Source organism: Lepidochelys kempii, chromosome 1 (assembly GCF_965140265.1).
Source record: "Lepidochelys kempii isolate rLepKem1 chromosome 1, rLepKem1.hap2, whole genome shotgun sequence".
NCBI lineage: Eukaryota > Metazoa > Chordata > Testudines > Cheloniidae > Lepidochelys > Lepidochelys kempii.
In genome coordinates, this window is record NC_133256.1 from 152,302,369 (window position 1) to 152,328,489 (window position 26,121).

At 39.6% G+C, this 26,121-nt stretch overlaps 1 protein-coding gene across 4 annotated transcripts in view; it reads right to left on the bottom strand.

Annotated features, from left to right (window-relative positions):
* The window catches only part of MED14 (mediator complex subunit 14), a 52,863-nt gene that overhangs the window by 21,468 nt on the left and 5,274 nt on the right, over positions 1 to 26,121 (bottom strand). For 3 of the 4 annotated variants that reach the window (XM_073358577.1, XM_073358557.1, XM_073358546.1), the window contains exons 3-20: positions 24,185 to 24,290; positions 22,652 to 22,825; positions 21,559 to 21,688; positions 19,679 to 19,807; positions 19,208 to 19,315; positions 18,154 to 18,286; positions 17,379 to 17,529; positions 13,792 to 13,903; positions 12,900 to 13,025; positions 12,077 to 12,155; positions 10,156 to 10,315; positions 9,543 to 9,737; positions 7,135 to 7,269; positions 6,593 to 6,669; positions 2,437 to 2,597; positions 2,203 to 2,349; positions 2,010 to 2,101; positions 921 to 1,073 (exon numbers count right to left, since the gene is read on the bottom strand). In XM_073358577.1, the coding sequence (XP_073214678.1) occupies positions 921 to 1,073; positions 2,010 to 2,101; positions 2,203 to 2,349; positions 2,437 to 2,597; positions 6,593 to 6,669; positions 7,135 to 7,269; positions 9,543 to 9,737; positions 10,156 to 10,315; positions 12,077 to 12,155; positions 12,900 to 13,025; positions 13,792 to 13,903; positions 17,379 to 17,529; positions 18,154 to 18,286; positions 19,208 to 19,315; positions 19,679 to 19,807; positions 21,559 to 21,688; positions 22,652 to 22,825; positions 24,185 to 24,290 (2,368 nt within the window). The remainder of the gene's footprint in view (positions 1 to 920; positions 1,074 to 2,009; positions 2,102 to 2,202; positions 2,350 to 2,436; positions 2,598 to 6,592; positions 6,670 to 7,134; positions 7,270 to 9,542; positions 9,738 to 10,155; positions 10,316 to 12,076; positions 12,156 to 12,899; positions 13,026 to 13,791; positions 13,904 to 17,378; positions 17,530 to 18,153; positions 18,287 to 19,207; positions 19,316 to 19,678; positions 19,808 to 21,558; positions 21,689 to 22,651; positions 22,826 to 24,184; positions 24,291 to 26,121) is intronic. The other variant, XM_073358568.1, reaches the window with a different exon arrangement.

Sequence of the window (26,121 nt, forward strand, 5' to 3'; positions counted from 1 at the left end):
GATGAGCTCGGCACACTCAGCCAGGAATGTGGCTTTGCACATCTGAAAGTTCTGCAGCCGCTGCTCATCATCCCAAATCTGTATTACAATGTGATCCCACCAGTCAACACTCATTTCTCAGGCCCAAAAGCAGCACTCCACCATTCGCAACTGCACTGTGAACAGCACCACCAACACTGAGTTGGTTCTCGCTATATCCCACAGCAATCTGTCAAAGAAATTGTCACATTCCCTGCTGATTCAGTTCTTCTTGTGGCTCCACAACTACCAGATTGAGTGTCCTGGGCTTGCAACACTTATGGCAGTAGCGCAGAGATGTACAGGGTCCATGCTTCTGTCAGAGAAGGCAGACAGGGAGGAGCACTGCATGGGTTCATAGGATTTTATTATTTTTTTTTAAAAGGGTGTGAAAATTATGGGATATAGATGACATTATGGGATGGAAACAGATGCACACTGGGAAGTTGACCCCTTGCTTCCAATCACCCTGCATAACTCATTTCTACTCCCCCATGCATTGCCAAAACTTCCCAAAATAGTGTGTGCTGGCCAGTGGCGGGTTGCACACTGGGATACCTACCCATGGTACACCACACTGTGCATCGACACAAGCAGCACAGATGCAAGGAGCCAAGAATGCATGTGCACAAGCGATATGCCAACTGCGATGGCTTCATGCCGGTGAAACTTGCATGGACCCAAGTTTATAGTGTAGACATGGCCTCAGAAGAAAAATCAAGTCATGGAGGATAATGAGCCCATTACCTGCTCTTCCTCAATCAGCAAGAACTATCAGTAATTTATTAAGGGTCAGATTCTGATACCCTTGAGAAAAAACCTCAAACATCAGAATCTGGCCTTAATTATCTTACACTTTTCTAAATTCTATCTTTTCATAAAGAGAAATAAAATACAGTTACCTGTAATAACTGAACCACATTTGGTGTTTTATTGAACATCTCCTGGAGCTGGTGTAGGATGGTATTGTGACAGTTACTGCAACCTGAATTTGGGCCAACTGTTCCCAATGAAATGTGGAATTTTTGATGTATGGAATTCCACTGAATGCTGATCTAGAACACCAAGAACACAAGAAATCTTAGAAACTGAATAAAATAACTAGATCAGATTGCAAGTTGTGAACCAGAAACTGAGAATTACACATACATAAATATGAAAGTAATTGAAGTCAAAATGCCATGAAGAAAGTTAGTATAGCTTTCTACAAAAGCGTGGGGTTGGATTTTTTGCTAAGTTTATCTAGGAAATCCCCATGAGGATAATTAGCAAGAGATGGGGGGAAAAGGCAACTATAGAAAGAAATTAGGCTATTTCCTTAGTGTGTTACTCAGAAACCAGAAGCCTCATTTGACCAAAAAGGGGTGAGATAAGGGAACTGGACTTGAGCGCTTGATACTTCAATATCTACAAAACAGATGTAGTTGAGACGCACCCAGCCTCACCAATACAACACACAGACGCTATGATGGGTCAGGCCAATGTGTAATGGCAATGTTATGCAAAATCCAGTGGGCTATTCGTGCCATTTATGGAAAGTAACTAACCATGACAATACACGTTCTACATGTGCAAAAAAATGCTCTAAAAACCCAGGTTAAAGAGAGCCATGATAGGTCCATGTGGCATTGAAACAGTCCACAGTAAAATGGGGAAACGTTTCATATGACTCCTTTTTAGATTAAAAGTAGAAAAAACATTAAATTTCAGAAGTTTTGTCAGAGACTTCTTTTTTTTTTTGAGACAGCATTCCATCCATAACTGTCCTCCTGGTATTTAACAACATACCAATTATGCAAATATCTAGGCATCCAGCAAGTTAATAATGGTCTGCATCTATTACTTATAGCTTCCCTACTTTTATTAATATGAATTTTTTACTGTTATTTTAATAAGGTGGAGGGCTTTTTGCTTAAGTTCCAAAAGCTCTGAACCTGTATAGTTTCTGTTTTCAAATGCAGCTTTAGAAGTGTACTAAGAGAGTTACTTACTGAGCTTCCCTTGGTAGTTCCATAACAAAGGATAAGCTTGCGGTAGTTATAGACACGAACCTCAGAGAAAATATTTAGGTGGTTGGGTATTTCTTTTGAGGAAGGGGAAAAAATAAGAAGGTACAGTGAGAAAGCTTACATATTTATATAAGATGCACCAAAAGTATAAAAGGAAAGGAGAATGTTTTTGTACCTGGCAAAGATCGTGCAAACTCCAGCACACATTCATACAGTCGAGCAATACTGTTCCAATCATTGAGGAACATCTCAACAACTTTTCGACCTCCAACTGGTTCAGACAATTGGTTTTCGTAAGTCAGGTAGACATGACGTGTTGGTCCTGCAGTGTCAATAATGATTAGCATTTGACAGAGAACATGGTAAAGAGAAAGGAGTTAAATCTGCAAAATATTTCTGCAAAACTAACCTTGTTCCCTGGAAGATGTGCTGTTAAGTGGACAGTTCGCAAATATCAGCTCAGCCACCCATGTGCGGTTATTTCTACCTTGCAATCGGAAAGTGCAATCAAGGAGAGACCGGTCCAGAGCCTTCTGGGTTTCCTCACTTGTACCTTTACATGGAGGAATTCTGTCCATGAAGAAAAGAGTGCACAGTTGTACACATTACAGTTCCATGAGTGCATAATATAGAATACATGTTAAAATATTTTCCAGAAAGACATGTAAATAACTTTACTTGAAAGAAAAGATGCTCTGCAGAACAACAAATGGAAGAGAACTGGGACTGGAGAAACGAAGCCAGGTATTTTATTCCTTTCAAGAACTGTATCGAACTATGAAATGCCAGTCTTACAATGCAAGTAAATCATAAGAAAACGCTACAAGACATTGTTAAATGAGGGGAAGATCAGCCTCAGATAGATCTACAATCAAAGCTGTTGTCAAAATAATTCCTCTAAAAGGAGCTCAATTCTGCCCTCCTGGCTAAAGTAGAACTTTACTGATGAGAGACTTCTGTAGAGAGAGTAGTTAAACAAGGTCTTTGTAGGAGTCTAGTGTCAACTTTGATATTTTATTACCCAGGCCACAAATTGGGATCCAGTTTCCCTTTTAAAATAAGTCTTCATTCTAAAGTCAATATAACAAACTTGGCTAATATTTTAATTCCCAAAAATATATTCATACACCAAATAGTGATGAGCAAATTCAGAGAAACCCCTAGAGCAGTAGTTCCCAAACTTTGGGTCACAACCCCCATATGGGATCATCAGAAGATGGGGTCACAGTGATCCCTATTGTGCGGAGGATGCTATTTTGCTCCTCACAGCACGACTTTGCGCGTAGGATTGCCTGGCGTCCCCTTTTCAACCGGAACACCTGGTTGAAAAGGGATCCTTGCAGCTCCGGTCAGCACTGCCAACCGGGCTGTTAAAAGTCCGGTCAGAGGTGCTGTGCGTCTAAAGCAGGCTAGTCCCTACCTGTCTTGGCTCCACGGTGCACCGCAGAAGCAGCCAGGACATCTGGCTCCTGGGGGGTGTGGGCCACGGGGCTCCGCACACTGCCACGACCTCCAGCACAGGCTCTGCACTCCCATTGGCCGGGAACTGCCAGAGCCTCCTGGACCCCCCCACAGCTTAGGAGCCAGACCTGCTGGTCGCTTCCAGGGTGCAGTGTGGAGCCAGGACAGGCAGGGAGCCTGCCTTAGCCCCGCTGACCAAGGGCCGCCCAAGGTAAGGCTGCACCCCAACCCCCTGCCCTAGCCCTGAGGCCCCCTACCCAAACCCAGAGCCCCCTCCCACACCCTGAACCCCTCACCCCCACCCCAAAGCCTGCAACCCCAGCCCAGAACCCATACCCCCTCCCTCAACCCCACAACCCCCTCCCACACTCTGAATGCCTCGGTCCTACCCCACCTCCAGCTGGAGCTCCCTCCAGCACCCCAAACCCCTCATCCCCAGCCCCACCCCAGAGCGCGCAACCCCAACCCAGTGTCCATACCCCCTCCTTCAACCTGCAACCCCCTCCCACATTCCAAATCCCTCGGCCCCACCCCCCCAGCCTGGAGCCCCCTCCTGCACCCTAAACCCCTTATCCCCAGCCCCACCCCAGAGCCCACACCCCAGCTGGAGCCCTCACCCCCTCCCACACCCCAACTCCCTGCCCCAACCCGCACCCTGAACCCCTCATTTGTGGCCCCACACCGTAGCCCGCACCCCAAGTTAAAGCCCTCATTCCCCCTCCCCCCCCCTGCACCCCAAGCCCCTGCTCCCCAAGCCCCTGCTCCAGCCCAGTGAAAGTGAGTTACGGTGGAGGAGAGCGAGGCACCAAGGGAGGGGGAATGTAGTGAGTGGGGGCGAGGGACCTTGGGGAAAGAGCAAGGTAGGGGCAGGGCCTCAGGGAAGGGGTTAAAGTGTTCAGTTTTGTGCAATTAGAAAGTTGGCAACCCTATGTGCATGCGAGGTCACAATGCCTGGAGGATGCCATTTTGCTCTACAAAATAGCATCCTCTGCACAGCATAACCTCACATGCACAATACTACTAGGTCACCCTGTGCAGTCAATGTCATTTTATAGAACAAAATGGCGTTCTCCACGTGGCATTATCTCACACATATGGTGCGTGCAAGGTCACCCTGTGAAGGGGACACCATTTTGCTCTTCAAAATGATGTCCGCCATGCTCTTTGGGCTCCCAAGCTAAAAAGACTTCATTAAAATGGCGTCATGCTGGCAAAAAGTTTGGGAACCCCTCTCCTAGAGGGACTTTAAGTTGATGTAACTTGCATCTTCTTTCCAACACTTGGAAAGTTAAAAGTTGTTAAAAGTTCACATGCCCTCTACAGTCCTTCTTTCAAACTTGCTTAGACTTCATATATCCCTTTGAAACATGAAATATGGGCTTGTATACACAGTTGTGTACTACTTTAACTATAGCTGTTTCTAAATCAGTAGTTAAAGCAGCACGACTTTAGGGTAGACATAGTTATACCAGTATAAAGGTGCTTTATCAGTAGAGCTTATTTTCATTACCAAAGTATGAAAAGGTTACATTATATTATACAAGAGGATTTTTTAAGATGGATATAAATCCTCTTGATTCAGGGTATAAGCTAGGCAATAAATGAGGGGGCTTAGGAAGAAACTTCCTCTACAAGCAGTTTCTCTCTTCAGGATTCCTCTAAAACAGCTCGTATTGGCCACTGTGGGAGACAGAACACTGAACCACATGCACCAATGGTCTGATCTAGCATGGCAATTCCTACATTACCAGCTTAAGCCATGACTACATCAGAGAACTCTCCTCATGAGCTATCACTACAGAGGTCACCTGCAGTTGCCTGAACCAGTTGTCTCTAGATATTAGGATCTGGGCCTACTGATGAGTATTCTCAGTGAAAAGTCCTCAGGTTAGGAATTAGCTTCCTTCCACTGGTCCATTAGAGCCCAAGTCTGTTGATCTTCAGAGCACAATACCAGGGACTCTTGTTAAAGCAATCAAGTTTTTGCTTGAGGACAAGTGATTTGAGATGTGGGGAAATAAAAATTGCTGGCTTCTACAGAACATCCCTTTTCTTTCACTTATTGAAAAAAGGTTTAAAATTATGTTAATTTCAGGTGTGCCAAAATACAAAAAAGGGCACACTTCAAATCTACAAAAATAAATGAAGAAGGAAGTACAGTTCAAGAAAACCATATACTGCTATATTAAAGCCTTCACCTGGCAGAAGGATGAGAAGGAAGCTGTTAAGAACTATGGGCTGGATGTATTAGTATAATTCACATTCCTGGAGAGAGGTACTGTGAAACGTCCCAAGCCAAGGTTCTAACCTCCCGATTGCTAAGAGATACACAGGAAACCTGGGCCACACGCTAGTTGTAGAACTGCAATTCCTGCCAAGGATGGTAGCAGGAGATGCTAAGTTAGCAAGCCATCTTTGGCTGGAACAAGGACGGACAGATCTTGGCTACGATTTTATCACAGAGGTCACGGAATCCTTGACTTCTAGAGACCTCCGTGACTTGAGCCTGCAGTGCCAGGGAGCTGCAGGGTCTCTCTGCCACCCGTGGTGGCTGGGAACTGCAAGCTCCGGGCCGCCGCCCACGTGCTCTGGGCCGCCGCCGGAGGCGGAGATGCCCCAACCTGAGAGCCACAGGAGGTGGAGGAACCCAACAGTTCTGAGCCTGGGCAGTGTGGGGACCCTGCAGCTCCCCATTTTGCCATAAAAGTCAGGGATAGGTCACAAGCTTCTGTGAATTTTTCTTTATTGCCCATGACTTTTACTAAAAATACACAACAGAATCTTAGCCTTACTTATAGCTGCTGTGCATTTGTCATGTTTGGAAGAGACAGAGACCATGCCCCTAAGCTGGTCAATTCTCATCTATGAGCAGACACCAGGACTGGCTGTTCCAACAATAAAGGGCAATATATTATTTTCCTACTCTTCCCCTCCCCACCACAGGCCACATTACCTTAAACGACTGGGGGTGTAAAATAAGCCATTGTTTAAAACGAAAATGCTTTTCAAAGTTTAGTGTTGCAAGGTGTCAAACTCTTTAAATGCTCCTTTTTCCTAATACTGTTCACGTACTTGATAAAATGAAGTGTATAACAATATCTTACTTTAATAAACGTATAGCATGGCTGAAGCCATCTCCTTCTACCTGTACTCCTTGGTGTGGAATCTCCATATTAGACAACTAAAGAAAAAGGAAGATTTCATTAAGTTAAAACAAACAAATTCATGCGGGAGAGGGGAGGGAGAGAGAGTGTGCACTTTCCCAAAGTGTGTATCTTGCTACAAGTGACAGTTTCACATTCTGAGCATGGAAAATTGAGAACACAGGGGGCCACACTACAATCTCATCTCCCCTTCACATCCCACTATCTCCCCTTTTTTCTCTTCACTGTCCCCTGTCCCTCTCCAGAGCATCAGTTGTGGCAGGGAGCCACAGCTGCAACAGGAGTAGGAGGACCATGCTCTAAAGCACTCAGTTGGCCCATGCAAACAGATTCCTGACATTTAGATGGAAAGCAGAGAGGACTAGAGAAAGAACAGTATGCAGGCATGTCGGAAGACATGTTAGCACATGCCCCCAAATATAGATAAATCAATCAGTTTGTATAAAGAAATTCCAGGAAAATTTTAATCTCATAATACTTACCTCCATACGAAGTCCTATAAATGGCATGTTTGTATCGCACATTGCTACAAGATGAGCTAGGACTTTATTGAAGGCACACATTTCTCCAGACCGTTTTGGTTTCTTAGATTCTACAGAACACGGATCACCAGACAGCTAGAATTCAAACAGAGAAAGATGATATGTACTAGCCTGTTTGGAATAAAAACGGTCACCCTGCAAAATGTGGTAATGCAGAACAAAACCTTGATCAGCTAATACTCATTGGGCACATATGGTTACTCTTAAGGGTTAGAGGACTCAATCGGGCTCATTGAAAAGCATTCTATAATTTTTTCTCACAGAACAATTTAGTGTTTAACACACTTTCCAACCTTCCTTGTGTAAACTAGTTTACTGTGTCCACACACAGTACTCCCCCCAAAATACTATGGGTCAACCTGAAGTACCTTTCCACATAGTGACAAGACCAACTCCTCAAAATAGAGGTTTTGGGACTTGCAATCTACATTACCTTACAATCCTTTAAATTCCCTCTGAATACTCACTTAAGCCCCAAGACTTCAACAAACCTCCTACTTACACTTCTTACAGATTCACTGTATCATTGAAATATTTGAAATACACTAGCTTTTGCTCAGTAATCACAGCATCTTATTGATGCTGCCTCATCCTTTCCCCTATCCCTTCTCACTGTCCAGTCACAGCCTCCTCATTGCATTATATCTGAAGTTAGTTTGTAACAAAGGAGCTCCCTGTGCAAACATCAGCAGACGACACTAAGGAACTGCAGCAAAAATGTAAAACACAACCCTATAAACAAGCACTTTAAAATATATAAGATGGTATACTTATAATGCATAAACATATTTGATATTTCGGAAACTAGAAAGGCTCCAGAACTGCCAAAATTATGTAGCATAGACAAGGGTCTAGTTAAGAAGAAAAGAAAAAGAACCCCCCACACAAACAAGAGTTACTTAAACACAACTGAAATAACCAGGAATCACCACAATCATCCTGTTTATTTTTAAATGAAATACAAAGTCACACTTAAAACATACACTTTACATATCTTTAAACATTAGGTCCAAGAACACTCCACACTTACGGTATTTACACTACAGTTAGACACCTGCAGCTGGTCCATGCCAGCTGACTCAGGCTGGCAGGGCTCAAACTAAGCAGCTGTTTAATTGTAGTGTAGATGCTCAGGCTGGAGCCCAGGCCCTAGGACTCTGAAGTGGAAGGGTCCCAGAGCTCCAGCTGCACCCCAAACATTTATACCACAATTAAACAGCCCTACAGCCCAAGCCAAAGTCAGCTGGCACAGGCCAACCACAGGTGTCTAACTGCAGTGTAGACATACCCATAGTCACATAGGACTGGGAGCTGAAAATTAATTTTCTAGATCTTGACCCTGCAGTGAGCACAACACAGACAGGCTCCTTGCAGGGGTCTCAGTGATGAGTTCAGCAGGACTTTGCCATGCAGATCTCATTGTAGGATTAAAGTTTTAAAGTTTCCATACCAAGAAATTGTATAGATGATCTTGATAGCACAAAGCTGCCAACTGAAATTGAACTGAACAAGAGCCCTTTAACTTTATTACCTTTCATATAGTCATCACATTTTTAACTGGAAAATTTACACTATATAACTCCATCATGTGAACTCAAAGTTCTTTCCATCTATTCACCATTTCTTGTAAAATATCTCCCTAAAAAACCTTCTACATATATTCAATCCATGATAACCCCAGGCAGAGTAGGCAAAGACTACTTAAAAAGGTAAATAGTTAAAACTGTATACATGTAAAAGCATAATTTAGGGTTACTAGACTCTAGTGATTAAAAACAGATCAACTATTTGAGTATCAGAGCCAAGTTTAATTAAGTTACTATTACTATTCCAATATAACAAATTAAATGTTGCCTTTATCTAACATCTACTTTATTTAAAATAAATATGTAAGCCCAGGTTGTCAAAACTAGTAGTAGTAAAGTCAGAATAACTCAAGACCCCTAATCTGTTTGTATAGCTGCTAAAACAAGGGAAGACCATACACAGTGAAAGGGTATTTGACTAAGGTCTCATCTACAAATGGATCTTATTATGGAATAAGGGAGGGTGTGTATTTAAAGCGCAATAACTTTACTGGAATAGCTACTGCAGAGTAGCTTATTACACAATAGCCATTCTGCTTCATTTCCCCATGTAGACAAGCCCTAATTGTTGTGAGATGTAAGCGACGCAACATTTCAAGTATGTCATTAGTAAAGCTGGCAGCGAGCCCCACAAGCTGCATTTAGCTTTGAACTGGAACAAATTAATCTTTTAGGTACTTATAATTCACCTACAACCAGACACCAGTCACAATCTGAAGGCAAACACAGGTTTAATGTCTGTTTCTATATGGAGGTACAAACCTTGCGCTTGGCACCGCCTTTTGCGTGTTTCCCACTTTTTGTGTCTAGTACCAACTCCTCTATGTTTGGTTTGAATTGCTGTAGTAAAAGTGCAGTAGCAGGGCTGTCATCTCCCTCAGGACAGCTCACAGAGAGAAAATGATTCTTGTACTCCAGTTCTGTGGGGTTGCCAGGAACTTCAAACATCTCTACCACCTATATTTAAAACAAAACATTCATTTTGAGAAGAACCTTGAAAAAAATTTAAAAAAAAAAGTATATATTAACTACATTAGGTGTTTTTCCTCTTCCAAAAACTATTTTGTCTCTTTCTAAAAAGATTATATTGTAGTAGGGAAAAGAACTCAGGAAGAGAAGGGAGACCAGCCTGCTAGGAAATAAAAAGAAAGCTAGAAGGCTTGTGGGGTAACAAAAACGGATTACATTCATACAAACCATATTGCTTAACAGACAGACACTCGGAGCTAGAGAAATGGGGACTAGACATTTAAAGCAATCATCACTGGTATATAGTCTAACATGCTGTATTTAACATTTAAAAAAAAACAAAAACAGTAGGTTATGCTTTTGTCTCCAAGCACAAAGTTCAGAAAAGTGTTTTCCAATTACTTACAATGTAGTACTGTGGAAGGCGAGTGAGTTTAATAAACAGTTTGTGCTTGGAAAGGTTTCCTACAGGATGGCTAGCATAATTAGCTAGCTGCAATGTTTCACTGGTTACTGTAGGTAGATGTTTTATAGACTGTTTGCATCGCTGCTGTCCAAGCCAAAACCTTCCATTAAAAAAGAAACAAACATTAGTGCTTTGAGTTTTTATGTATTAGAATGCTCCAAAACAATAAGTCATACAGGGTCACTATCAAATTAAAAGTTATATACAAAGTGAGGTTAAAGTTAATTACCCTAGACCAATAGAATTTTAAAAATTAGATTTACTTGTCACTATTTATGTTTATATTTTGTCTCCATCAGCTTAGGTAACGATAATTCAATTTCATTTATTTATAGTTCATTTCAGGCTTAGATTCTTACTGCTGCCACACTTGGATTTTAGAGACTACAGGGAAGTGTTCTTTCATTTGAGAACTATATTCAGTAAGATTTTAAAAGACTTTGCTGGAAACGTTTCTGTAGGATTACACAATTAGAGAACACCTTAGAAAACCCTGAAGGTTTTAGTGAGTTCACAGTGTGGCCCCTTCCAACTTTACCATGACCCATTAAAGAAAATTTACTGAAAAAAAAAATTATTCTTTCTTCAGTGTTCTGGCAAGCTGTGTCACTATTTTTTAAACAGACATTGATACTGCACTATTCTGTTGGTTTCTGCTATTTTCTAGCACAATTATATGAACCTGAAATTTCAGGTATGAAGGCGGCCTGACCTGCATAGAAGATATTACAGCACATTTATCCTAATATTCTGACTCCAATTCAGTTTTATATTTGAGATATATATAATTGGATTCTGATCACACAGGCAAGACAACAAGTCACAGCTAGGTCTGAGAATGAGCCAGAGATATAGAGTTTGATTTTCAGATGTACTGAGTATCCAGTTTCTGTGGTCTCCAGCTGGAGTTTTGGGTGCTTGGAACCTCTGCAAGTCAGGATAATAATGCCCAAAAGTAAGCCTGCTATGTCCTAATGGCTGTTTTAGAATAGAGCAGAGCTACCTCAAGGATTGCAATGCTATCTTGGCCTTCAGTTACAGGCCACAATTTGTAACACAGGAATGTTGATAATTTCCCAGGGTGCCAATAGAGTACAACTCTTACAGTAGTGTGCTGGGATTTTGGGGAGCTTCAGGGCAGCGGGGGAACAGAAGATCGGATTTTGTTTTCACATGGCTTTAAATTGTATTTGTACTATTTGTTACAGTCAGGCTTGGAAGGCTCTAGGGACATAAGGGCATATATTTTATTGAGTTAATATATTATTTGCTTAAAATTATTAGGTGCAGCAATCTTAGGGCTTCAGAGGACATCTAAATCTATAAGTTAGAACATACCTGAATGGTATAAACAGATCAAAACTGAAGTGCTAAAATAGTGGAATGCATTATGCAGACAATGGGCAACTCCTGTTGCTTCCTCTGCTGATACAAAGGAGAGATTTTTTTTGCAGCAGAACTAGTAACATTCAACTGGGTAAGAATGTGGGAGGAGGGAAATAGGATTTGGGGATACTGTGCAGGTCTGCACGTACGGTGAAATTTTGACCCTAATGAAGTCAGTAGGAGTTGGCATGGACTTCAGATGAGACAAGATTTCACCCATGCAGTGTTGCGAAGCCCAACTACAAAGGAGCTCCTTGTGCAAACTCACGTGGGGAGGGATTTTCAGACAGAGTGTGATAAAGGCAGGCTAGGAAAGGGCTACGGAGTCTACTCCAGCAGAGGGAGAGGAGATAGCCAGCACCCTAACTTACTTGCGATAGGGAAAGGATACGTCCCCCACAATGCTAAAGAACTTATTCTTACATGTTATAATTCATAATATGCAAGTTAAATGAATAATTCCAAGATCACTCACTTGAGCTGTTGAAGCCAAGGGATAATGCGTTTCATGTCATCATTGACTGACTTCTCTACGTCATCCAGTGTCAGCTGGTCTATAAAAATGTAAATATTTAAGTGAGCAAAAAGTCTAACATCTACTTTGTAAATAGTGAAATTTGGACCTCTGAGTAAGAGACAACTTCTTGTATTTCTGTCTAATTTGATACACATACCCACATTTTTATATATATATATACACACATATATATATATATATATATACACACACACACACACACACACACTTAAAAGTGAGCAATAACTCTTTTGAAATACTACCCCAGCACAAAAAATTAGTTATACTGTTCTGAAAAACTAACCTATTTCCACTTTTCTCATACAATTTGAAACTTAAGTCACCGAACCTGTTAGCCATGCTGTGCTGAACACACACATACAAGAGCAGAATCTTAAAACTTGTTAGGTCACGCCAGTTGTTTACACAGAACTCTAAATATAATGTGCATTAAATCACTCCATCCAATAAAAGCACCATCCAATCATGATGAATCATACAAAACATGCAATTTAAACAAAGCCTAACTATTTAGTATGTATTGTAAAAGGATTAAGTATTCAAAATATCTTAAATTAATTGCAAATCCAGTCACATTAAGGATTTGTAAATTTATATACCTAATTTTAGACCAAGACTGCAACATTCACTCATGTAAGCCTTATTCATCTACATAGTTCCATGGAGTCAGTGGAATCACTCACATGAAGTTTACTCACATAAAGGAAGCAAGATTAGAGCCTTTATGAAGTATTAAGTATGACCTATTTCACCTACTTACCTATTCCATAAAGCATTAGTTGGAACATTCCAGAATGAAGATCTACAAAAATGTGAAGACATTCTGATCGATCACATGGCTCCAAAATTGGAACAACAAGAGTTGGAAGAGCCGTCTCAATGAACGCTAAATAAAAATTAAAATTACTACATTGCACATGACGTTCTGATCCACTTAATTAAACAATGGCCCATCACAGTCAACCAAACCTAGGATCCTAATCCTGCCAATCCATATCAGTAATCCTCACTTGTAAGTACTCCTACCAAATTCAGCAGGACTATTTGCACATTACCTCATTTCTCATGCAAATAAGGAGTTGCAAGAAAAAAGGCCCCTATGTTGAAACAAGGTTAATGCTGGAAAAGCAGCCAGAAAAGCAATTTATAGTTAAGGGAGAACAGTCAAATCCCTAACACCTACTAATAACAGGATGCATAAAGAACATTGAAGACCCTATCCAACTGCTATCAGTTTCAATAGGAGTTGGATCAGACATAAGTGCTCAATCCAAAGGCTACTGAAGTCATTGAAAGGACTTTTATTTCTTTTTGAATATAACAAGTTTCAGACTAGAAGACTTCAGCCCCTCCATCCAAAACATAATGCACTACAAACTTTAGCTTCTATGCTATATGTAAAATTAGATATTATCTGCTGGGAACACGTTAAGTACGTAAACTTTCCAAAGCAGCTATCAATGTATGATGACTTGAAACCATATCTTGCTGCTTGTGAATACATTTTACTTTTTTTAAAACTTATCATTAAGCTAAAAGAAGCACTGAGAAACAAGGAACTCAGAAGTGAGGGGGACAAAGATGACAAAACCATTTACATACACACTAAAAGAAATAAGATTAAACGTAGAAGTCATAACAAACACACATACAATTGTCATTAACATTGTAGCTCTTAAGGATGGCTTTCAGCTCCTGAAGTTTCTGATGAGATCTCGCATGCACGCTGTCTATTAAGAGTTTTTCTATTGATAAGTGGTCTATCTGTAGAAATAAAATTACAAGAGCAAGTTTAAAATAAAATCTAGGTACTACGAGAGGAACTTGTAATACATTTGAATAACACTTCCTAACTTTACAAGTGAACATTTTAGATTGGTTTACTGTACAATTCTCTGTGAAACTTAATACACCATAAATTTATACCCACAACTAAAGTATGTCTGGCCAACATCAAAATAACCTTAGCTCTGCCCCTAGTGCAGCAACTTAACACTGAAGGATAATTGGGGGAGAGACAACTAGAAGAACTTACAGCTTGTCTGCAGAGAAAAGATTCAAAAGTTATACTGGTATAACTGCCCATGTGGAAACACTTTATTTTGGAGTAAGAGGGGCTTTTTTTGGCTTAGCTTAAACCATTTCCAAAAAGACAGAAGCTAACCTGAAAAATGCCCTCTTTATACCAGAATAAAAGTGTGTCTACTCAGGGTTAGATCAATATAACTATAGTGGTTTAAATTCACACTTTTGCTAATACTATAGCACGTAAGACAAGCTCTCAGAAACAAATCTTACCCATCCATAACAAAGGGTTTCAACTCAGTGACCAATAGCAGTGGAACTCCTTCCTCATAATCACATATTGGATGACTCCAGTTTCTTCTACAACCATACAAAAACCACAACAAATATTGTACAAGCCTGCTTAGACAAACAGCTTACTTCAAGTCATCATTCTCCATTAAGACTCCATAGATTCATCTGTCTTAAGATTTTTGTTTTGTTTAGGCCCTTATTACTATGATGTCAATCTACCCAATGAGATTATTATGCAAACAATAAATACAGAGGGAGTGCGTAACTATGCATACAAGGTCTCTAGGCTCAGATCACCAAGTTAGAACAGTGAGATGAAATGAACCAGTGTGTGGTAAGTCATGAACTGAAAATGGCTTCACACATACCTCTATAAACTGCAGTCTTGTTTTAGGAAGGGTGCTCAAACACATGCTTGAGTTCCACTGATGTCAGTGGGACTTACACACATGGTGAAAATTAAGCGTGTGCTTTTCTGACTTGGGGCCTATATAATTACACTGTAAACTCCTTATATCTGTTATGAAGTAAGCCGGAAAGTGGGAGGAAGGTCATGGTACAGTTACTACATCAGTGGCTATCAGTCAACTATTGTCCAAACTTCTTAAAAGACTGCGCGGTGCAGAGTCCTTCATCCTTACAATGAAAGGGTTGACAGGATCAAGCCTTAGGTATGAAGAGAACAAAGAATGGAAGATCAGGGGCTAGTGTTACTTCTAGAGGGGCAGAGTTAAGGTTTGTTTTGTGCTGTAAAGATTTCCCACTGTAAGGATGTTCATGATGGTTTGAGAATCATATAACTAACCTGAGTTAACTATTTCTATTGCTTACTTTTTATGGTAAGCACTGGTATCAGCATGTCACAATCTGATTTAACAAGGAAGTTACAAAAGACTTAATTACTTAAAAATTCAGGGCAACAGAGGTTTGTTTCGCCAAACTTAACTAGTACCATGTCAATGGAAGTTACCAAAGTAAATATCGCACCCAAATAGGGATGAGGGGTATAGTTCTTTATTTCAGACCACTCTGACTATCCCCACATATTTTGTTAATTTAAGATCAGGGGCATTAGTAGATTAAAGATGCAATAAAACAGACCAGTGAGATTATCTACAGTTACTGTGCAGAATTAAGTTGTACATTTCTAAAAACTGAATATGTATTAAACTTTTAGGATAATACTTATAAATATAGGCCAAGGTTTTCAAACATGACTAGTAGTTTTGGGTGGCCAACTTGAGACACTCTGAAGAGGCTTATTTTCAAAGGCGAGTATGTGGGAACTCCTGAAAATTAGACCTTTCAAGATGTCTCAAGCTGGCCACACAAAATCACTAGTTACTTTTTAAACTCTTTGCCATAGTTTCCACCACCCCTTTGTGATACAGTAAGTGAGGCATTCAGAAATTTTATAAAAAGAAAAGAAGTACTTGTGGCACCTTAGAGACTAACCAATTTATTTGAGCATGAGCTTTCGTGAGCTACAGCTCACTTCATCGGATGCATACTGTGGAAACTGCAGAAGACATTATATATATAATGCATATAATATACATTATATATACACACAAATCTTGGGAGACAGGCCAGTCCTTGCCTACAGACAGCCCCGCAACCTGAAGCAAATACTCACCAACAACCATATACCACACAACAGAACCACTAACCCAGGAACCTATCCTTGCAACAAAGCCCGTTGCCAACTGTGCCCACATATCTATTCAGGGAACACCATCACAGGGCCTAATCACATCAGCCACACTATCAGAGGCTCGTTCACCTGCACATCCACCAATGTGATATATGCCATCATGTGCCAGCAATGCCCCTCTGCTGTGTACATTGGTCAAACTGGACAATCTCTACGTAAAAGAATAAATGGACACAAATCAGATGTCAAGAATTATAACATTCATAAACCAGTCGGAGAACACTTCAATCTCTCTGGTCACGCAATCACAGACATGAAGGTCGCTATCTTACAACAAAAAAAACTTCATATCCAGACTCCAGCGAGAAACTGCTGAATTGGAATGCATTTGCAAATTGGATACTATTAATTTAGGCTTAAATAGAGACTGGGAGTGGCTAAGTCATTATGCAAGGTAGCCTATTTCCCCTTGTTTTTTTCTACCCCCCCCCCCCCGCGACGTTCTGGTTAAACTTGGATTTGTGCTGGAAATGGCCCACCTTGATCATCATGCACATTGTAGGGAGAGTGGTCGCTTTGGATGAGCTATTACCAGCAGGAGAGTGAGTTTGTGTGTGTGGTTTTTGGAGGGGGGTGGGGGAGTGGGGTGAGAAAACCTGGATTTGTGCTGGAAATGGCCCACCTTGATTATCATACACATTTTAAAGAGAGTGGTCACTTTGGATGGCCTATTACCAGCAGGAGAGTGAGTTTGTGTGTGTGGGGGGGGGGGGGGGGGAGGGTGAGAAAACCTGGATTTGTGCTGGAAATGGCCCAACTTGATGATCACTTTAGATAAGCTATTACCAGCAGGAGAGTGGGGTGGGAGGAGTTATTGTTTCATGGTCTCTGTGTATATATAATGTCTTCTGCAGTTTCCACAGTATGCATCTGATGAAGTGAGCTGTAGCTCACGAAAGCTCATGCTCAAATAAATTGGTTAGTCGCTAAGGTGCCACAAGTACTCCTTTTCTTTTTGCGAATACAGACTAATACGGCTGTTACTCTGAAACCAGACATTTTATAGTAATCTTTGAAATATCCTCTAGATCAGCAATTTGTGGAGGTCACAAAAGAAATGGTACCTAACCGAGAACAGAATTTGATGCTGAACTAGAGTCTGAACTCTCTGAATACAATCTGGTAGTGAGACTATGTATTAACTCAATATAGTTAAAAATGCTTGATTTAGAAAACTAAATGCCTGCTGCAGCTGGAGAGCCTTACCTTCATGGCTCTTTCCATTAATTTGGAGTCACAAGCTGGCAGGGGAGGTTCATGGGAAATTTGCAAGGGTTTTGAGACATCACTCTCATCAATTTTAATGGTGACCTTGTGCAGAGATGCAGTTCCTGTTTTTCTCCCAACCACCTGTTGGCTTAAAATTAAAAAAATGCAATATTAAATAATTTTATATTTTAAAACAGTCTAAAGGTTATTCTTGCTGAAGCACTCCAAGCCATGTGGTGATATTACAGCTAGTGTAATCATAGTGAGGAGGAAGACGTTTCTTCAGTAGTCAATATTTGATTACAAAAGCACTGCACAGAAAACATTAAGCCAGTTGCGCTACATTAAAAGTGATTAGAAGAACAGTGATAAAATGAAATATTTAAACTGAGCACATAAACTGGCTTACAAGACTCACTACTTGCAAGATATCAAGTAAGATGTCAGATTAAAGCATATTAGATATATGAATCAAAACAGCACCAACAGTTACGCTAGCTAACATATGGCACCTAAATAAATGTGGTTCAATTTTCTGAGGCACTCAGCACCCACCATCCCCACCTAAGTCAATATGATGTGAAGGTGCTCAGCATTTCTGAAATTCAGACCACATATTTAGGTGATTAAATATGGTAGTTGAGGAGACCTAGCTTTCAAAATTCAGGTTTGAAAATTCTGGCTAAGTTTATTAATTACAAATACACCAACATTTAAGAGTCTTATTTATGCTGAAAGACATGCAAGAAGTCCTTAAAATTATTTAACTTACTTCCAAACAGAGAGCGAGAGACACTTCCCTGCATGATATCGCTCCACTTGCACAAGGTCACCCCAACGTTCCCGAATCAGCATTAGTGTTTGTGAATGCAAAACTTCTAATTGAAGCGATAAGCAGAAGGAGTCTAATGAATGGAGTTAAGCAAATACAAACACCCTCTGTATGCTATACCAATTCACAGTAAGACAACAGAACATCAAAAATCTTTTCTATGGTCCTTTATACATACTTACTGCTTCCCCAAAATACTTGGTAAATAAGTATATTATTTATAATAAGTAAATAAATATTTGGTGGTAGTTTATTTTTGTACAGTGTCAAGTATTTTTCAAAGCTGTCTTTATCTAACTTCTTGCACAGCATCTTGTCTTAGAAAAGAGTACCCTAGAAGTTTAGCTGCTTCAGATATTTGAAATCAGACTGCCTTTTGGCGATGGGAGAATATTACAAGAAATGCAGTTCATAATGAAGCTGGTAGAAAAACTTACATTCTTGTTATTACACTACAAGCTTATCTTAAGAACATTTTTATTTTTGCATAGAATCACGTTTCATTGAAAAGTATTTCACACTACCCAAATATTAATTTATCCCTTGTGTGAACAAAGTCAGTGTAACGACTCGTGCATAAATTATTTTCCACTTTACTATCCACAGTTTGTAGACTTTTGTTGCACCTATTAGCCAATAAAGATTGTTGGCTACTGCACCTTGAAAGTCAGCATTTTATTCTAGATCATTTGCCACATGCAGCTACCCAAGTGTTGTAGGGGTAAACAGTTTAGTACACAAAGCTACCCATCCTGTTTGCCTCCTGGTGACCTGAACAATCAAGTGAATGACACTATCCAGGTAAGTATTAGACACTGCTTCTTGCAATGAATCTTTCCTGCTGGACCATGAGAATAACCCCAAAGACCATTTCCTCTACGCTAATGGGCATTATCCTTGAGCTTAACAGCATTTATGTTCTCTTTTGAGCTCTAATCACTAGAGGGTGAGGCTATTACATCATTCTATTAAAAAGCCATCTTTGGAAGGATACGTAGGCAGCTGTACATGTCCTGAAGTGGTTTCTCATCAGCAAAGAGTCGAGACTGAACCAACTGATGAATGAAGCTGATCTGCATACTATGAACCAAAGCTCGACCATCTTCCATGAATTAAAAATAGTTCACATTAGAGATCTAGACATTAAGTCATTTTAGGAAAAGACTACCACACTGAAGAGCTTCCAAAAGGTTAAAAGGTATTTAGCAACTTGGGTTCTACTGAAAAGAAACAGTTTTCTCAGTATATTTGGGGAAATGCCATTGAGACTGTACCCTAAAGGTAAAAAGTACACAGAGCAAGGTGGTGAAAAACTGGACAATATGTATAATTTATCCATATCAAGTTGGTAGAGTGCAAACATAGGCTGTACAATTAGTTTTAATGCTGATTAATAAAACACCATTTTCAGAGCGCTCCCCAGATCAACATTAAGAAAGTAAAAATAAAAGACGTCTGATGTTACCTCCAGTCTCTTTGTCCTCAACCAGAATTTCCAGTTTGAGGAGGCGCCATGGAACGTCAGGGTCATCTCCCATCACTGTCAAGGTAGCTTCAAACTCCCCCTCAACTCGAAATTTCACACGGCCATTAGCTAGGAGAAAGTTCAAGCTAGTTTTTTTATGCTCAGCATGCTAAACAGGCCCTCAAACTTTAAAGTGCAAAAAGACTTCCACTATAAAACAAAATTAATCTTTTATGATCCCTAGTCTGCTACCTGCATTTCTATAAAAATTTAGTCAACTATTAATGTTTGTGAAAGTGGAAATACCAGCCAGCACAGTGTGGGCCAATCCCATGTAAATTTCCTTAAACAGTATTACTTTAGTCAGGACTTGTAACACACCTGTCAGTTCAGTATAGATTATCTCCTGAGCAGCCTGCAGACACTGAATCACATGAAAAAAATATTTAACTGGTAGTTTAACATTTCCAGAAATGAAAGGCTAATGAACTACTTTACCAATCACTAAGAATGCATCTTCAATTATGGAGACTATACCAGAACACCCCTCTACTGTAGATGCAGCCTACACTGACAGAAGAAGTTTTTCCTGTCAGTGCAGGAACACTGCTTCCCTGAATAACATAGCTGTGTCTGCATTGGTCTGAACAACTGTTTTTTCACACCCAGACTGACATGGCTATGCCAATAACAGCATTCATTGTAGACCAAGCCTGAAATTCTAGCCTTATCTTTTTATTCTTTAATGCACACAAGTGTACAAAGTGCCCTGTGCGTGCCCCCAAGTGAGAGTTCAAGCATTTACAAATTTGCGAACACCCAACTTTAGTACAAGTAATGCACCTTGATGAAGGCTACTCATACCAAGTTTGACCTTTTATAGTTCCATCCGCAGGTGTGAGAGATTCTGACACACACACGAGCAAGGCTATTTAGGCCATCTATCTGTCTTAGATATTTATTCCAAGAACACCTTTGTGAGCAGTATTATCTCTACTTTAGATAGGGAACCAAGGCACAGAAGACTGACTTGCCCAAGGTCCAAAGGAAGTCCATCGTGGAACAGGAAATTGAACCCAAGTCTCAGATTAGCACCATAACCACTGGACCATCCTTCCACTCAAGGGCCACTGCAATCATGTGACTAAGTATGCCATATGATTATATAACTTACCATTCTTTTACAAAGGCCACAATGGGTAAAATTTTCAAAAGGAACAGAGTCACTTAAGTACTTTTGAAATTTTTACCAAATACTACACATTTAGACAGAGTAACTGACAAATCCAGAAAATTCAAAGATTAAAAACCCAAGTCAGTTACCCTGCCTAGAGAAAAATGGATCCAATACTGAAGTTTCAATGACTTCATATTTACTATTACATGCACTAATGGACAATTTTAACTGCAAAACCCTAGTTGCTAAAATCAGGTTATTAGTTAACACCAATGGGAAAATGAGCCACAGGAAATGAGGGTGAGAAGAAACAGAAAGGAGAGGCCATTTTGTCTACCAAGCAGCAGTAGAGGAGGACACAGAGTTAAGAGCAGACCCCTGATCAGTAGAAACTGTGCAGAAATATAAGAAACAATGGCTCATGAAGACCAATGCTACAGTCAGAACAGAAGAGCAACCTTTCTTTCTGTTGTCAAAGTAGGGCTTTTTGGAGATTTGTACGGTGGGTTTAAATAAGACTATATGACTCCCAATTCTTTCAGGCTGTGGGAAGTATGTACACTAATGTCCCATAGGGGCAGGGTTTCAACCTTTTTAGATGCTTAGAAACTTTTTCCCAGTCATGTTTTAGTTAAAAGTCTAAAATCACTATTTTAATTAGCCTCAAACAATTGAGTCTTTAAAAGTAACTTCAGGTCCTTACCAACTGTAAGGTTCGCCAACTGTGGAGGAAGATCTGTAGTCACCAGTCGATGTCGAAGAATCTGGTTTAGCTGATGAAGTGTGGTTTGCTTTTCATTTTTTGTTATTGGGTCAGGAGGAATTATTTTATCCTGTTAAGGTAAGTATCAACATGTCTATATCTCTCAAACCGAAGTAAAACCACTACTAAATAAATTAACTTTCATAAATGATAGAGAAGACTAACACTGGAAGTCTGAAAGTAGAATAGGAGGCAGTATTTATATTTAAGCAGGCAGTTTTAAAACATGCATTCCATAGCCTCTTGAATTTGCCTTCCAGTGAACTGGATTGTGCCCTAGACAAACCACCTCATATTTAGGAAGAAATCACTAAACTCAGCCCACTTTAGACTATTGCAGACCTTGTACATCAAGTTGCCTTAGTATTCTTAAATGATATTGCTACAAAAATTAAGGTTGATAGCCAGATTTTTATATTTAAAAGAAAAATAATCTAAAGTTCTATGGTCTTACATGACTTCAGAAAAGCTTGCTTAACCAGAATGCAAGCTAAACAAGGAAATTACAAAGCAGCATTAAAGATAGCTGAAGGTGTTTCCATGGATCTCTAGACACAAAAAAGGCAGCTGTTTAATCCTGGAGGGATACTATAATAGCATGCATTAAGAGGATCATCGCTACAACCAGAGACAGTGTGAGCAGCAGATTTTAATCTCATTTTAGGTTAGTTGTATATTTTTCTGGGGTTTTGGTTTAGTGTGTGCAAATACCAATAAATGACTGACAAAAAAGGAAAAAGGTTTGTTACTTTGTTGGGTCCTAGAGCAGAAGTAGTCTAGCAAGATAGAATCCTTGATAGGGAAAAGTTAGCCTGTTAATAAGAAATATTCTAAATATAAACAAGTTAGAATTTTGCACATTTTATAATTGGTTCTGTATTAGCATGCACTTTAAAGAGAAATATGTACTTTATCTGCAGTAATTACAGGAGGAGAAAGATGTTTCACACCGTTAGTTTCACTAGTTTGTGTCTGTTACCTGATAAGATATTTTAGGAGGGATCTTTTTCAGCTATACTGTAAAGACATTTACCCTTATACATGTTGGGAGACGTGGATATGACCCAGTTGTCAACACATCAATAGCATATGGGATAGCAAAACTGGGCAGGCGAGCATGAACCAAAGCATCTCTAGCTAGTGATGCCAGACGATCAGCAGTGTCCACAAAAAGGATAGCTTGTTGATCTAGAAAACTTGATATCATCTATAAAAGAGAAAAAAAAATACTGACTGCTGAAGTCAATCCCTTGCCCAAAGTATCTCTAAATAGTATTTCCCCCTTTTCTCTCCCTCCACCCCCCGCAATTCAAAAAAGCCTACATTTGGGGTGAGGGGAAAGGAATATTTTGGTAGTTTTTTAAATAAATACTTAATCAAGGACATTTATACATTTTATTTCTCCCATGACCAAATCTTTTATAGATAAAAATACCAGATTCCCACTCTTTAATCAAAGGTAAGTACCTCATTTCACCTCTACTACAGGGTGGTTCAAGTCTGAATTTAAGAAACTCCTAGGGAAGGAAGACAAGTTCAGGGAGCTTAGTTGGAACAGTCCTAGCTCCTGCCTTTGCACTACAATTTCAAGTGCTCTGAGAACAGAGCTTCCATTAGTGGCTTGCAGCTCTCTCTACTTCTCTTCACAGAGCATGTGGAAAATGCGAATGGGACCTTGGCGTTTTTTATTTATTTATTTTTTAAGTACTTCACAAATGCTTCATCTGTGGGATATCCATCACCAGAATTAGAAGAGTATTTTGGAGACAGTGTTGCTGTACCTGTGTCAATCCCAGTATATTTTAGAGACAAGGTGGGTGAGGTAAAATCTTTTATTGAACCAACTTCCATTGGTGAGAGAGAGAAACTTTTATGCTTACACAGGTCTCGGAAATGTACTCATTGGTCCAATAAAAGATCTCTCATCCACCTTGTGTGTCTAGTATTTTGGATGGAATGTTAAGGAGAATCATTTGGTTTCAGCTTGTACTCCACAGTAGAGGTTTCCACTCCTACATACTATGGTACGTTTGTGGCAGTTAATTTGCAGACTGTTACTGGATTACCGCCATACTTATTTATATTCTGCCAATAAACTGACTTTTTGCAACATGCTGGACTTTGAACTCATTTAACCAACAGCAGGACTTTACTATCTCACAGTGCCTACATAATGCAACCAAGTGTAACAATAAGAACTAGTGCTGAGATCAATGCCCCTGCCCTTCACCCCCAGCCCATCTCCTAACCTCCAAATGTTCTCACTCCTGATAAAATAATATTGAAGATAATATGCAGTCATGCCTTTTGCTTTCCCTATTCATGAGTTTTTGGGGTTTACTGCAACAGTGTAACTGTCTCTTAAAGAGAGAAGCGACATTACTACTGTACAAATTATAACTTACAATTATTGAACAGAACGAGGAGAGCAATGTACATTTCACGTACATTATCATATGGAATCTGGCTTTTTTAATGTGAGCATTTTATAATCTATTCAGAAGGTACTAAAAAGCCCACCGACAAGTTTTAGGTCATTTTATACCAAGTTAAGTTGCTAACTTACCGCACATTTTTCCACTTTCCCAGCATTGTTAGCCCATTTTACTAAGGCTAATAATCGAACAAACAGTTGACGTGTGCGGCTTGCAAACTGCACAATTTCTATTTTTCTGTAAAATAAAAAAAATCAAGAGTTAAGTCAGTACTGAAACATCTCACAAAGCTGCAGTTCAGTTGCAGTGCAGTTTGCTAAAGACAATTACATAGAAAATGTCATGCATCACATAAAGTTTATACTTTGCATAATGTAGCATCAATTTCAATTGTACAATTTTTTTCCCCACATCAGAGGAAAAAATTTTTAATTTTTTTATACATCAGGGCGTGGTGCTGAGGAGCCAAAATTCAGGATGCCTTCTTGTGACTTTTGTTTTTTCCTCTTTACTTGCAGAAATGCTACATGTCCAGTCCTTCCCCGCTCCTCCCTCCCCACATTTTTAACAATTACTCTATTAGATACTGGCCACAGCCTATATCCATAGCCCCATCTGTACTCTTCACCACAGCAGAAGCCTGTCTATAGCAGATAAGAAAGGCAGAGAGTAATGCTTGGATCTCAATTCACGCTTTCATTCCAGTCTGTATGACACCATCTACGGTATGGGAAGCTTCTGATTTCACATAATTTGGTCAGAACCTATTGACTTCCAAGGGGTTACTTTGAACTTACACATTTTTTTTGCTGTAAATGCTACTGCAAGGTTTAAGCTACATTAAGCAATTCACAAAAAAAAAAAAAAAAAATTGTAGTCAATAAAGATACATAAATTTAAGGCCAGAAGGCACCATTATGATAACCTAGTCTGGTCTCCTGCAAGACACAGGACACACAACCTCATCCAGTAATTTCTGCATCAAGCAAAAAAAAATTGTTGGTACTAAAGCATGTTTTAGAAATATATCCTGTCTTGTAAGACTTCAAGTGATGGAGAAATCACCACATCCATAGGCAAGATGTTCTAACAGTTACATTTAAAAATTTGCATCTTGTTTTTAATCTGAAATTTTCTAGCTTCAGTTTCCAACCACAGGTTCTCATTGTATCTTCCTGGTAGATTAAAGAGCCTTCTATTATAAGAAATCTCTGGCTCATGTAGGTATTTCTAGTCACGATCTAGTCATCTCATAATCTATTTCGCTTATGCTAGGGAAGGTGGAGCCCCTTAAATCACATTATAGTGTTATTTTCCAGACTGCAAATCCATTCTGTAGCTCTTTTCTGAACCTTCTCCAATTTTTCAACATCCTTTTTGAAGTGTTAGCACCAGAACAGGACACAGTATTCGAATAAAGGTCTCACTAATGTCCTATACAGAGGTAATACCACCCTCCTGCTACTATTACTACTAGTAGTAATATATAGTCCTCAGTTTATCATGGACCCCGCTAGCTAGAGCATTGAACAGTGAGCTCAAATTCAACTGGTTATCCATCACTATCCTTAAAAGCCTTTTATAGAGCCACTGCATTCCAAGATATAGTCCCCCATCAGGTAAATGTGACCTACAGTCTTTGTTCTTAGATGTATGAGCTTGCATATGGCTTTATTAAGAGACATATTGTTTAATAAAGATGGCGCTTCAAAAAGCTAGTGTAAAGCCTGGATAAAACATGTAAGTATAAAAGAAGAGCATAACAAATTTTCTGATCACTACGTAAGAGAGATCACTAAAAAGCCTGCTCCTCTGTATTAATGGATATTTAGCAAGTATAAAAAAAAATTGTCCAGAAGGTAGATTAGACGTGAAGTAGGAGTAAATAACTCTTGCCATTAGGAGGCAAAGTCAGTCAATGTTTCAGAGCTATTACTGTAACTTAATATTTATTTTTAATTACTAAAACCTTATGTTAAAAGAAGTTCAAAAGTTTTGCTTTTTAATTAAAAAAGTAGATTCTTTTAATCCTCCTGTGTAGAAAGGGCCCTTAATGCAAATTAAAATG